This window comes from Nycticebus coucang, chromosome 6 (assembly GCF_027406575.1).
Source record: "Nycticebus coucang isolate mNycCou1 chromosome 6, mNycCou1.pri, whole genome shotgun sequence".
Taxonomy (NCBI): Eukaryota; Metazoa; Chordata; class Mammalia; order Primates; family Lorisidae; genus Nycticebus; species Nycticebus coucang.
Window position 1 is genome coordinate 123,087,891 of NC_069785.1, and position 14,718 is coordinate 123,102,608.

Genomic DNA, 14,718 nt, shown 5'->3' on the forward strand with positions numbered 1-14,718 from the left:
TGCCCCCGCCCTTGCAGCAGACTGCGGTGCTCCGCAGACCTGAGCAGTTGCTCTGGCTGTGCTCTGGGAGGGAGCCAGGTGAGCTGCCCCGGGGAAGGGGGCGGGGGCGGGATGCTGCTGCGACCTCCCCTCCCGGACCCCCTTCTCCCCCGCCCAAATCCTCCTGAGATATCCCGATTGGGCAGGGGCGTAGGGAAGAGATGGGAGGGGAAACCGGATAGGAGGAGGAGGGGTCGAGAAAAAGGATCTGCCTTTGGGGGAAGGGCACTTGTATCTCGAGCGCGCGTGTGCGTGCGTATCTGGGAATGGTGTGGTTGCGCGGTCGCTCGTTGCTTTTGTATCTGGGAGTGTGTACCTGTTTGTCCCTGGGAGTCAGTGCTTGGTTCTGCGCCTGCAGGGTGGCCAGGTACGCTCTGGGTGGGTCTGTGCCTTTGGGCTTTGCTGATCGTGTCCGTGCCTTCCCCACTGTGGGCCGTCTACATCTGTGTTCCCGAGCACGGTTCTTTTTGTTTCTGGAAAGCATATTCCTGGAGAAATTGCTTGGCCTGCCTCCTCACACCTAGCTGACACCGAGGCCCGCCCCCTTCTCTCGGCAGCCTAGGGCCCAGGCCGGGGCCACCATGGCGCTGCCTCTAGGCCCAGCTACACTCTCGCACACACTGCTGTTCCTGCCAGCCCTTCTGAGCTCAGGTACACCCCTGTTCATTCCTCCACCAAGCACCCCTCTCTCCTCTCCTTGCTACACATTCTGTTGGGGCACTTCAGGTTCCCTTCACCCACTTACCCTAGGTCCAGTCATTCCCTGGTGAGAGAACCCAGGTGCCCCATCTCTGGGCCCACTGCCCCTCAGTAATGACCTCATCCTGGTCACAGAACAGGAACAACCCTCCTCCAGCCCTTTCCAGAGGCATGCTGCTGTTTTCCAGGTTGGGGGGAGTTGGCTCCACAAATAGATGGTCAGACCTGGTCTGAGTTGTCACTTCGGGAGAATGAGCGTCACGCCTTCACCTGCCGGGTCTCAGGGGGCCCTGGAACCCCCCGCCTGGCCTGGTACCTGGATGGACAGCTACAGGAGGCCAGCACCTCAAGACTGCTGAACGTGGGCGGAGAGGCCTTCTCTGGAGGCACCAGCACCTTTACTATCACTGCACAGCGGGCCCAGCATGAGCTCAACTGCTCCCTGCAGGACCCAGGCAGTGGCCAATCAGCCAATGCCTCCATCATCCTCAATGTGCAGTGTGAGTGCCCCTGAGGTGGGCAGGGAGGTTCTCTGCCCAGGGACCCCCAGAAGCCATCAGGCAGGTGGTTGACAGGACATTTAATAAACACTTAAGCACTTTGCAGATATAAAATCGCTTTATCCTGACTATAATCCTCTGAGGTGATTACTATTGTTATCCCATTTTACAAATTAAAAAACTGAGGTACAAAGAAGTCAAGCAATCTGCCCAAGGTCGTGGAGCCGGTAAGAAACAGAGCCAGGATTCAAATCCAGATATTTGGGCTCTCGTATTTATACACATACTCCGAATGTCTATGAAATTCTGCCTCTCTGGCAGACCCAGCCGTCCCAGTTCTTAGTGCCTGCTTTGAGGAGAGGTCCAGGCTCCTGGCTCCCATCTGGGTTTGGGAAGAGAGGGCCAAAAGCACGAGGCGCTGTGGTGAGAGCATATTGGCCTCTGCTTTGTACCAGTTAAGCCGGAGATTGCCCAGGTCGGGGCCAAGTACCAGGAAGCTCAGGGCCCAGGCCTCCTTGTTGTCCTGTTTGCCCTGGTGCGTGCCAACCCGCCTGCCAATGTCACTTGGATCGACCAGGATGGGCCAGTGACCATCAACACCTCTGACTTTCTGGTGCTGGATGCCCAGAACTACCCCTGGCTCACCAACCACACTGTGCAGCTGCAGCTCCGCAGCCTGCCACACAACATCTCAGTGGTGGCCACCAATGATGTGGGTGTCACCAGTGCCTCGCTTCCAGCCCCAGGTAAGAATCGCCAGCAACTGGCCCAACAAAGGCTCAGGTGGGCACAGGAGTCACAGTGCAGAGGACTTGTTGCCCTTTGGGTGGGTCTTGTGGATGAGTTGTTCCCACCCACCTTGGGCAAGGAAGACAGAGTAGTTACTATAGCATTTCAGGGATGGGGGCACTGCCCACTTGGAACCTAACCAGAGGACAACTTGCAGGGCTCCTGGCCACCAGGGTAGAAGTGCCGCTGCTGGGCATTGTTGTAGCTGGAGGGCTGGCCCTGGGCACCCTCGTGGGGTTCAGCACCTTGGTGGCCTGCCTGGTTTGCAGGAAAGAGAAGAAGAAGACCAAAGGTAGGGCCAGGGGTGTTGGGGGCAGAGGGTGGCTGGAGGGCAGTGAGGTTAGGGTGAGAAGCAAGGACGGCAAGTAGAGCTGGGCAGAACAGGTTGTCTCTGACAAGGGGCAAGGCACGTCCAGGCTAGGACACATGCACCCTGGGTAGTGGGGTCAGGCCCTAGTAACAGGGCTGGCATTTGAGAGACCACTTGCCTGTGGATCCTAGGTCCGAGAGGGCAGGGGGACAGAGCCCAGCATGGCTGGGCATACCGAGAATCAGCAACATGGTTTTTTTCTCTTCAGGCCCCTCCCGGCGCCCATCTCTGATCTCTAGGTAACTCTCCCTGGGGCTGGGTAGATGGGCTGAATTGAAATATAGGATGGGGATAGGTGGGAACCTGGGGTTCCTGGAAGGCCTGAAACAGGCCTCAGTAGCCTGCTGGTGCCTGAGTATATCCCAACCTTTGTCTGCCCTGTAGTGACTCCAACAACCTGAAACTCAACAATGTGCGTCTGCCTCGGGAGAACATGTCCCTCCCGTCCAACCTTCAGCTCAACGACCTCACTCCAGATTCTAGAGGTACACCCAGGACCCTGCTGTTTGTACCTGCTTTATCTTCAGAAGTGCTTCTGAGAAAAAGACACGCTAGTGCTGGGGAGGGGCAAGGCCGCATCAGGCATGCTCCTGTCTTGGGCACAGTCCCCTTTATCACCTAACAGGGAAACCAGCAGACAGGCAGATGGCTCAGAACAATAGCCGGCCAGAGCTCCTGGACCCAGAGCCCGGTGGCCTTCTCACCAGCCAAGGTACAAGAGAAGGGGCCTGCTGCTCTCCTGCTCTGCTCCTCATCCCCGAGCATGTACTAAAGGCCTCTAAGTGCCCGGGGCAGAGAGGGCTCTACCACCTTCCCAGGAACCAGCATTACTGAGTTCCCTGTGCATGTTCGACCTCACAGGTTTCATCCGGCTCCCAATGCTGGGCTACATCTATCGAGTGTCCAGCATGAGCAGTGATGAGATCTGGCTCTGAGCTGAGGGCAAGATGGGGGTGCCTTCTTAGCCCCCAGATACCCTCCTGCTCCTCCTCCAAGGCATCCTCTGCCTCACCACGTTGCCAACATGAAGAGGCCAGGCCACGTCCACGTTTGCTTCCCCTCCTGGCTGAAGTGCCCTCTGTGTCAAGCACACGATGTGTTTCACTGGGATCGGACCCTCAGGGGCACAGGTATCCATGGCGAGGCTGCCAGCTGGACCTAAGACCTTTGTATCAACTCAGGTTGGGACCCTGCATGTGATGACTGGGTCCAGGCAGCTGGAGCTCCTTGGCCAGGGGTGTTCAGATGTCATCCAGCATCCAAGTGTGGCATGGCCTGCTGTATACCCCGCACCTGTACTCCCTGGCACCTTGAACTGTAGGCATGGGGGCATGTGGGCTTGGGGGCCAGGGAGAGCCCTGCATGGATTTTCTTCCTGTACTATGTAGCTTTGTTTTCCTCAGGGAGAATTTAGGACCCTGCTAGCTGTATAGAATCAAACTGCCATTTGCACGGGAACCAATCCCTGACCCAGGGGCACTGGCCAAGCACAAACTAGTCCCTTTTGCTGCCGGCCTCTCTGCCGTCATCTACCCGTCTGCTTTCCCCTCCTCTTGAGCACACTAGGTTATATGTTGGACCTTCTTCGCTGGGCACTAGACTTTTCTGTTGGCCTGGCCCCTGGAGGTACCAGAGCCTGATGTTAGCACAAGTCAGGAAGAGGGAGATGACAGTCGCAGTGGCACCTCGGATGTTGTGTAGCTATGCATCATTTTCTTACAGTGTTAGCACTTTAAGCACATCTCCTGGGGGAGGGGGTGAGCCAGGGGCCCAGAGCCCTTTCTGTGGTCTCCCCAAGTTTGCCCTTCAATGATTCACTGTGAGTATCCCAAGCCCTTGTGAACGTTGGTTTCCCTTTTAGCATGTCTCCTCTGCCAGGGACCCCTGACTCACCCCTGGCTGCCTCATCAGCCACTCTTCCTGCCCCACTAGGATGATCCCAGTGGGCACGATTCAAAAGTGCTGGAAGCTATAGGAGGACGTGTAGAAAGAGGAAGACCACATACCTGCAGATGACCTCAGATTACTTTAAAAAACAATATGGAAATGATTAGAAATGCATATAGTGTAGAGTATATTTTTCCCTTGTTGAGATCTTGTTTTGTAATTTCTTTTATGTTATGGCCTAGGACAGTGCTGAGCACACAGTAAATTCAATAACAATAAACTTGACTGAATGGATTTACATATCTCCACTTCATTTCTTGAAATAAGTTTTTCAAATGAAATCTTTAAATCACACAGCAGAGGTTTGATGCCTATAGCTCAGTGGTTAGGGTGCTGGCCACATGCACCGAGGCTGGTGGGTTTGAACCCGGCCCAAGCCTCCTAAACAAACAAAAAAATAGCCAGGTGTTGTGGCGGGCACCTGTAGTCCCAGCTACTAGGGAGGCTGAGGCAAGAGAATCGCTTGAGCCCAAGAGTTTGAGGTTGCTGTGAGCTATGACGCTACAGTACTCTACGGAGGGTGACATAGGGAGGCTGTCTCAAAAAAAGAAAAAAATCACACAGCAAGAAAATATAACAAGCACCACTGAACTCTGACCCTAGCAAATTTGCTTCAGGTCTTTTATTTCTGAAAGTAAATACAGTAGTTTTTTTTTTTTTTGCAGTTTTGGCCGAGGCTGGGTTTGAACCCGCCACCTCCAGCATATGGGACCAGCGCCCTACTCCTTTAAGCCACAGGCGCTGCCCTACAGTAGTGTTTTTTTTGTTGTTGTTGTTGTTGTTTTTTGTAGAGACAGAGTCTCACTTTATGGCCCTCGGTAGAGTGCCATGGCATCACACAGCTCACAGCAACCTCCAACTCCCGGCTTAAGCGATTCTCTTGCCTCAGCCTTCCGAGTAGCTGGGACTATAGGCGCCTGCCATAATACCCAGCTACTTTTTTTGGTTGCAGTTCAGCCAGGGCCGGGTTTGAACCCGCCACCCTCGGTATATGGGGCCGGCGCCTTACCGACTGAGCCACAGGCGCCGCCCTACAGGAGTAGTTTGTTTTTTTTTGTTTGTTTGTTTTTGGCCAGGGCTGGGTTTGAACTCGCCACCTCTGGCATATGGGACCGGCGCCCTACTCCTTGAGCCACAGGTGCCGCCCTACAGTAGTATTTTTTAATTATGCTGTTCTAGTGGTAGGGCTGGCATTTTCTACTCCGGAAGTGCCAGGTGGGGCTCATAGTTACATAGCCAGCATCCCATTCTCATTTGGTCCATATGACTTGGCCAACCGTCCCTACTCAGGACGGGGGCTAAGGTATGCTGAGTCTGCTCATCCTATACCTGAGAGGTAGAGAAGACTCAGACTAGGCTGTGATTTATTTTATTTGTTTTGTCTTTTCTTTTTTTGAGACAGAGTCTCCAGCTGTCACCTTGGGTAGAGTGCTGTAGCGTCACAGCTCACAGCAACCTCAAACTCCTGGGCTTAAAGCGATTCTCTTGCCTCAGACTCCCAAGTAGCTGGGATTACCGGTGCCCACCACGCCAGGCCACTTTTTTTGTTGTTAGAGTTGTCATTGTTTCAGCTGGCCCAGGCTGGGTTTGAACCCCCATCCTCAGTGTATGTGGCCAGCGCCCTACCCACTGAGCTATGGGCACCTCCCTGTTTGTTTTTTGAGATGGAGTCTCACTCAGTTGCCCTGGGTAGAGTGCTGTGACATCATAGCTCACAGCAACCTCAAACTCCTGGGCTTGAGCAATCCTCTTGTCTCAGCCTCCCGAGTAGCTGGGACTACAGGTACGTGCCACTATGCCTGGTGAGTTTTTCTATTTTTAGAAGACAGGGAGGTCTCACTCTTGCTCAGGCTGGTCTAGAATTGAGCTCAAGCAATACACCGGCCTGGGCTTCCCAAAGTGCTAGGATTACAGCCATGAGCCACTGCACCTGGCCTTTTTAAAAAAAACAAAAACAAAACTTTTTTTTGAGACAGAATCTCACTTTGTCACCCTTGGTAGAGTGCTATGGCATCATAACTCATAGCAACCTCAAACTCTTGGGTTGAAGCAATCCTCATGCTTCAGCCTTGCAAGTAGTTGGGACTACAGGCACCTGCCACAATGCCTGGCTATTTTTAGAGACGAGGTCTCACTTTGGCTCAGGCTGGTCTCAAACATTTGAGCTCAAATAATCCACCTGCCTCAGCCTCCCGAGTGCTGGGATTACTGGCTAATATTTTTATTTTATCTATTTTAATTTATTGTTTTTAGAGTCAAGGGCTCACTCTTGCTCAAGCTGGTCTCAGTCTGAGCTCACACAATCCGCCCACCTGGGCTTCCCAGAGTGCTGGGATTACAGGTGTGGACCACCAGGTCTGGCCTTATTTATTTATTTATTTGCAGTTTTTGGCCGGAGCTGGGTTTGAACCTGCCACCTCCAGCATATGGGGCTGGTGCCCTACTCCTTTGAGCCACAGGCACTGACCCTTATTTTTTATTTTTTTGAGATAGGGCTTTGCTGTGCCAGAGTGGCATCATCATAGCTCACTGCAACCTCATACTCCTGGGTTCAAGTCATTTTCCTGCTTGCCTCAGTCTCCTGAGTAGTTGGGATTACAGATGCGTGCCACCACGCCCAGCTAATTTTTCTATTTTTTGTAGAGACTGGGTCTCACTATGCTACTCAGACTGCTTAAGCAATCCCCCACCTTGGCCTCCCAGGGTGCTAGGATTGCAGGTGTTAGCCACCATGCCCAGCCTATGTTCTATTTTTTAGTGATCGATTGGCATGGCTTGCATGGCTCTGAGGGTTTCTAGTTCATGTCCTTCCCTCACCTCTCTCTTGCTCAGTATTCTCCAGGGGAGTGGCTAAGGCTACATCAGCAACCAGAGAGGAACTCAGTTCTGGCTTCTACTGATTCTCTATGTTAACTCCTTGCCACTTCATAACTGAGAAGCCAGAGTGTCTTTGCTGTCATTTCTGTTGACTCTCTCATCCATGCCTATTTTGTGGAAGGGAAAGTCTTGGGCGCCTTTCTTGATGGTCCTTTGGCAAAGCTGCAAGCTCCTCTCGGCTGTTCTCAAGGTCTTACTTTTTTTATTTATTTTATTTTATCGAGACAGAATCTCACTTTGTCATTCTCAGTAGAGTGCTGTGGTATCACAACTCATGGCAATCTCAAACTCTTGGGCTTAAGTGATTCTCTTGTCTCAGCCTTCCAAGTAGCTGGGACTACAGGCACCTGCCACAATGCCCGGCTGTTTTTTTTGTTTGTTTTGCAAGCCCAGGCAGCGTTCGTGCACACCAGCCCCAGAGGGTGTGGCCGGGGCCCTAACCACTGAGCTATGGGCACCGCCCATCAAGGTCTTAAACTTTAGCAGAAAGGTTCGCTGTTCTTGCCAAATCTTACAGCCAAGTGCTTACTTGGGGGTGGACTTAGAAACCATGTCCTAATATTCCAAACTTATCCCTTGGATTGGGGATTCCTTGTTACTTTGTTGAGTGACAGACCCTCTTGGAGAATTTGATGAAAGCTAAAGACTTTTCTCAGAAGATGCAGATTAAGAAATCTCTGCTCGGTGGGCGGCGCCTGTGGCTCAAGGAGTAGGGCGCTGGTCCCATATGCCAGAGGTGGCGGGTTCAAACCTAGCCCCGGCCAAAACACACACACACACACACACACACACACACACACACACACACACACACAAAGAAATCTCTGCTCGGGCGGCACCTGTGGCTCAGCGGGTAGGGCGCCAGCCCCATATGCTGAGGGTGGCGGGTTCAAACCCGGCCCCGGCCAAACTGCAACAACAAAAAAAATAGCCGGGCGTTGTGGTGGGCGCCTGTAGTCCCAGCTACTTGGGAGGCTGAGGCAAGAGAATCGCCTAAGCCCAGGAGTTGGAGGTTGCTGTGAGCTGTGTGACACCATGGCACTCTACCGAGGGCGATAAAGTGAGACTCTGTCTCTACAAAAAAAAAAAAAAATCTCTGCTCATGGCTGGGCCTGGCAGCTCACACCCTGGCATCTTAGCTCACAGCAACCTCAAACTATTGGGTTTAAGTGATTCCCTTGTCTCAGCCTCCTGCAGACTACAGGCACCTCCCACAACACCTGGCTATTTTTTTTTTTTAGAGATGGGGTCTCGCTCTTGCTCAAGCTGGTCTAGAACTCGTAAACTCAAGCAATCCACTTGCCTCGGCCTCCCACAAGGATTACAGGATTACAGTACAAGGATTACAGGCATGAGCCACCATGCCCAGCCAAGAACACTTTTTTTTTTTTTTGGAGACAGAGTCTCACTTTGTCATCCTTGGTAGAGTGCCGTGGCGTCAGCCTTAACAAGGAATGAACTTCTAGTACACACTGCAGCATGGTTTCTTTCTCATTGTTTGTTTAAGAGGGTAACCCTTGGCCAACTGCAGTGACTCATGCCTGTAATCTTAACCCTCTGGGAGGCCAAGGTGGAAAGATCCCTTGAGCTCAGGGGTTTGAGACCAGTCTGAGCAAGAGTGAGACCCCCATCTCTACTAAAAATAGAAAAATTACCCAGGTGCTGTGGCGCATGCCGGTGGTCCCAGCTATCCAGTAGTCCCAGCTAATCTGCCTGAGGCAGGCAGATTGCTTGAGCCCAGGAGTTTGAGGCTTCTGTGAGACTGGCTTATGCCATGACACTCTAAGATGGGGCAACAGAGTGAGACTGTGTCAAAAAAAAAAAAAAGTATATTGAGTGGTGCTGTGGCTCAAAGTAGTAGGGCACTGGCCCCATATGCCAGAGGTGGCGGGTTCAAACCCAGCCCTAGCCATAAACTGCAAAAAAAAAAGTATATTGCTTAATTTTTTCAAATTTGTGAAATTTCCAGTTTTCCTCCTGTTACTGATTTCTATCTTCAACCCAGTGCAGTCAAAGAAGATACTTTGTATATCTAGTGCTTAAACCTATGGAGACTTACTTAATTTTCGGCCTAACACATGGTCTACCCATGTTCCCTTGAGAGAATGTGTACACTGTTGCTGGGTTGAGTGTTCTGTGACTGTTAGATCTAGCTGGTTTATGATGTTAGGTCTTCTATTTCCTTACTTACCCTCTGCTCGTTAGCATGCACACGCACACACCAATAAGACACCAAACAACTGAATGGATGTTGACGTGAAGGTAGGAACCTGGACATTTGCTTAAAGAATCCTTTTTTTTTTTTTTTTGTAGAGACAGAGTCTCACTTTATGGCCCTCTGTAGAGTGCCGTGGCCTCACACAGCTCACAGCAACCTCCAACTCCTGGGCTTAAGCAATTCTCTTGCCTCAGCCTCCGGAGTAGCTGGGACTACAGGCGCCCGCCACAACGCCCAGCTATTTTTTGGTTGCAGTTTGGCTGGGGCCGGGTTTGAACCCGCCACCCTCGGTATATGGGGCCGGCGCCTTACCAACTGAGCCACAGGCGACACCCTGTGAATTTGTTCTTATTCAGTGTGAAAACTTGTTCCCATTGTCCTCAGTATGTGTATTTATTTGATCAGCCCTCCTGTATATAACCAATCTCCCGTTCTGCCTTTTCAAACTGTCCTGCATTGATGACTGCCTTACCCTATGGGGCTCTAAAACTCCACTTGCAGACACTTGCTCCCCACTTTCCCATATGCTCTGTTCATTCTGCTTGGACACCTGTCACCTGTCCTGGGCCACTTCACATACAGCCCCCCTCTCCCTCAAAGGATGCCATCTTCCTTCCACTCGGGTTCTAACATACCCTGTAGGCTATGCAGATGCCTCTTCTGCTCAGACTCTGATCTGGCAAGCTGGTGGCTGCCACTGTCCCTGGACAGATCCCTCCTTCCTCTGCTCAGGCTTTGGTTATTGCTACCACCTCCCATGCTTGGATGCCCTCTTTTGACTCATTTGGGCTCCAATATCCCACTCCTGGCTGCCACTGTCACTGCCATCCTCCAACCCCACAGAAGCCTTTCTCACCCTGTTCAGGCTCTGATGCCCCCACCAGCCCCCACCTAGATGTCTCCCTTGCTCAGATCCACCTAATGCCTTCAGACTAAATTAGTCAAGGGGACGGTAAGGAAAGAAGGAAGACAGGAAGTAGGTTTTTGCATAATTTTTTTTTTTTTTTTGTAGAGACAGAGTCTCACTTTATGGCCCTCCGTAGAGTGCTGTGGCCTCACACAGCTCACAGCAACCTCCAACTCCTGGGCTTAAGCGATTCTCTTGCCTCAGCCTCCCGAGCAGCTGGGACTACAGGCGCCCGCCACAACGCCCAGCTATGCTTAAAGAATCCTAATTTGGCTGGGTTCAGTGGCTCATGCCTGTAATCCTAGTACTCTGGGAGGCGTGGAGGGTGGACTGCTTGTGCTCAGAAGTTGGAGACCAGCCTGAGCTAGAGTGAGACCTCTAAAAAATATATGTGTGTGTGTGGGGCGGCGCCTGTGGCTCAAGGAGTAGGGCGCCAGTCCCATATGCCAGAGGTGGCGGGTTCAAGCCCAGCCCCGGCCAAAAACCACCAAAAAAAAAAAAGAAAATGAGAAAAAAAAAAAATATATATATATATATATGTGTGTGTGTGTGTGTGTAGCTGAGTGTTGTGGCAGACGCCTATAGTCCCAACTACTCAGGAGGCTGAGACAAGAGGATTGCTTGAGGCCAAGAGTTGGAGGTTGCTATGAGCTATAATGCCAGGGCACTCTACCCAGAGCGACAGAATGAGACTCTGTCTGGGGAGGGGGAGAGGGCGTAAGAATCCCAACAGTATTTGTAGATTTTTTCTCATTGCCTGATCAGTTTCCTGGGAGTGGATTCTTCCAGTATTCTCCCTTGGAAGAAGTCTCTACCGCTTATAATCTCCCTAACTTCAAAGAGGTTAGTATTTATCGTAACTGTTTGACGGGTGGGTTAACTAAGGCATAGGTGTTAACTAGCTTTTCCTAGGGCCCCAGAACAAGTGACCAAAAGGGGGTAACTGAAGACTGCTGACACAGAGAGGAGGTATAAGCCTGGAAGAGGGCTGAGGGTCTCATACTCATTCCTTTAATCATCTTATTTTATTTTTTTTTATTAAATCATAGCTGTGTACATTGATATGATCATGGGGCATCATTCACTAGCTTCACAGACCGTTTACCAAGTTTCACATATACCTTTGTAAGATGCACTGCTGGTGTAATCCCACCAATCCCCTTCCCTCTATCCACCTCCCGCCTCCCTCCCCTCCCTTTCCCCCTTCCAATCATCTTATTTTAAATATGGGCCCTTACAGTGGCGCCTGTAGCTCAGTGGGTAGGGTGCCAGCCACATGGGTAGGGTGCCGGTCACATACATCGAGGCTGGCGGGTTCAAACCTGGCCTGGGCCAGCTAAAAACAATGACAACTGCAACAAAAAATAGCCGGGGTGGCACCTGTGGCTCAGTGGGTAGGGCACTGGTCCCATATACCGAGGGTGGCAGGTTAGAACAGGGCCCCAGCCAAACTACAACAAAAAATAGCCGGGCGTTGTGGTGGGCGCCTGTAGTCCCAGCTACTTGGGAGGCTGAGGCAAGAGAATCGCCTAAGCCCAGGAGTTGGAGGTTGCTGTGAGCTGTGATGCCATAGCACTCTACCAAGGGCGACACCTTGAGACTGTCTCACAAATAAAATAAAATAGGGTGGCGCCTGTGGCTCAGTGAGTCACATATACCGGCCCCATATACCGAGCGTGGCGGGTTCAAACCCAGCCCCGGCTGAACTGCAACCAAAAAATAGCTGGGTGTGTGGCAGGCGCCTGTAATCCCAGCTGCTCTGGAGGTTGAGGCAGGAGAATCGCGGAAGCCCAAGAACTAGAGGTTGCTGTGAGTCCTGTGACATCACGGCACTCTACTGAAGGTGGTAAAGTGAGACTCTGTCTCTACAAAAACAAAAAAAAATAAAATAAAATAAAAGTAAGTAAATATGGCCCCTTCCTTCTGTCCTCATAGTTGCTTGGTATCCTTATGTCTCCTTAGCTTGCAGGATCCCATCTTCTGCTGGGTGAGGAGGTAGGTGGCACAGGTGGGGACGATTCTGGGGATCTTACACCTTATATAAACCTTGAATCAACCCCCTTGTTTTTAATTCCACCCTGCACACGTACCACCATAAATATCTGGCACTTTCCATTCTTGATCCTTTCCAGGGCTCTGCCCTGTCAAATGCATTGGCTGCAGGGCCCTCTCTTCCATAGACAGTAAGATTTTAGGGTTTTTTTTCCTGCTTCCAGCTAAATCAGTTGCGATTTATCCATCTTCCAGAATTATGTTCTTTTCTATTATCTGTCATTGCTGCACTGTCATTTTAGTAGGATAAAGAAGGGAGTAAAGATATAAATACCTGTGCTCAATTGTTGTTTATTTGCAAGTGCTGACAGCCTGGGATCAGCAGAGAAGGTGAGGAACACTTTCAGTAAGGAAAATAGCCTATATAAAAGCTCAGTTAGGGGGCGGCACCTGTGGCTCAGTCGGTAAGGCGCCGGCCCCATATACCGAGGGTGGCGGGTTCAAACCCAGCCCCAGCCGAACTGCAACCAAAAAATAGCCGGGCGTTGTGGCGGGCACCTGTAGTCCCAGCTACTCGGGAGGCTGAGGCAAGAGAATCGCTTAAGCCCAGGAGTTGGAGGTTGCTGTGAGCTGTGTGAGGCCACGGCACTCTACCGAGGGCCATAAAGTGAGACCCTGTCTCTACAAAAAAAAAAAAAAAAAAAAAGCTCAGTTAGGAGGACTCATGAGTCATGTGTAGAACATAGCAAGTGGATTGGTTTTGAATTTCACTTCGGAGAATTGTGAAAAATGAGAATCTTCAGGTAGAGAGAGAGAGAAACCAAATGAAAATTCTAAAAGGCCCACGTTGAACACTTTTACTTAGTAACATAATTATATCTTACATTCTGTGGCACTTAATTTTTTCAGATATTTTTTATTCACAGGACAAGACTGAGAGGTTAGTGTTTTCTTGTTTTGTTTTGTTTTTGAGACAGTCTCACTCTGTTGCCCAAGGCTACAGTGCTGAGGTATCAGTCTAACTCATAGCAACCTCAAACTCCTGGGCTCAAGTGATCCCTTATGCCTCAGTTTCCCGAGTTGCTGGGACTCCAGGTGCTCACTCCGAGCTAATTTTTAGTGAGACAGCATCTTGCTCTTGCTCAGGCTAGTCTCCAACTGCTGTGAGTGAGGCTGACACTATGGCACACTAGCCTGGGAAACAGTGAGAGCGTCTCAAAAAAAAAAAAAGGCCAGGCGAGGTGGCTCACATCTATAATCCTAGCACTTTGGGAGGCCAAGGCAGGTGGATTGCCTGAGCTCACAGGTTTGAGACCAGCATGAGCCAGAACAAGACCTGTCTCTAAAAATAGCCAGGCGTTGTGATGGATGTCTGTAGTTCTCGGCTACTCAGGAGGCTGAGGCAAGAGAATTGCTTGAGTCCAAGAATTTGAGTTTGCTGTGAGCTATGACGCTATGGCACTCTACTAAGGGTGACAAAGTGAGACTCTGTCTCAAGAAAAAAAAAAAAGAAGGCTGTACTAATTTTCTATAGCCACAAACTTAGTGGCTCAAAATAACACAAATTTATCTCAATTTGCAAACATAGTTAACTTGGTCCTTTGGTCGGGTCTCACTTGGTGAAATTCAGTGCCATGTTATGCATTTCTTTTTTTTTTTTTTTTTTGTAGAGACAGAGTCTCACTGTACCGCCCTCGGTGGAGTGCCGTGGCGTCACACGGCTCACAGCAACCTCTAACTCTTGGGCTTATGCGATTCTCTTGCCTCAGCCTCCCGAGTAGCTGGGACTACAGGCGCCCACCACAACGCCCGGCTATTTTTTTGTTGCAGTTTGGCCGGGGCTGGGTTTGAACCCGCCACCCTCGGCATATGGGGCCGGCACCCTACTCACTGAGCCACAGGCGCCGCCCCATGTTATGCATTTCTGTTGGTGATTCTGCTGTTTGAAATGGCCTCCTAGTAAAGTGTTGTTTAGTGAGGGCTGTAATGTTCCTTTCAAGAAAATATGTTAGAGGGGGCGGTGCCTGTGGCTCAGTGAGTAGGGCGCCGGCCCCATGTACCGAGGGTGGTGGGTTCAAACCCAGCCCTGGCTGCAACAAAAGAATAAAAATAGCCGGGCATTGTGGCAGGTGCCCGTAGTCCCAGCTACTCAGGAGGCTGAGGCAAGAGAATTGTGTAAGCCCAAGAGCTGGAGGTTGCTGTGAGCTGTGTGATGCCACGGCACTCTACTGAGGGCGGTAAAATGAGACTCTGTCTCTACAATAAAAAAAAAAAAAAGAAAGAAAATGTGTTAGATAAGCTTCACTGAGACATGAATTATAGTGCTAGTGGCTGTAAGCTGAGCGAATCAGTGGTTGGTTGATAGAGGCACACAGAATCT

General features: G+C 50.8%; 1 protein-coding gene across 2 annotated transcripts; it reads left to right on the forward strand.

The window, feature by feature from the left end:
• Positions 1-51: 51 nt before the first annotated feature.
• Positions 52-4,594, forward strand: TMEM25 (transmembrane protein 25). 2 transcript variants are annotated; one of them, XM_053593763.1, is made up of 9 exons: positions 52-78; positions 597-690; positions 927-1,238; positions 1,694-1,984; positions 2,185-2,319; positions 2,606-2,636; positions 2,782-2,882; positions 3,023-3,109; positions 3,259-4,594. In XM_053593763.1, the coding sequence occupies exons 2-9, from the start codon at positions 621-623 to the stop codon at positions 3,330-3,332; spliced, it is 1,101 nt and encodes a 366-aa protein (XP_053449738.1). In that variant the 5' UTR covers positions 52-78; positions 597-620; the 3' UTR covers positions 3,333-4,594. The 2 variants fall into 2 exon arrangements, 1 of the variants encoding a protein (XP_053449738.1); XR_008380606.1 differs by lacking the exon at positions 52-78 and having other exon boundaries at positions 604-690; positions 3,003-3,109; positions 3,259-3,320.
• The last annotated feature ends 10,124 nt before the right edge of the window (positions 4,595-14,718 follow it).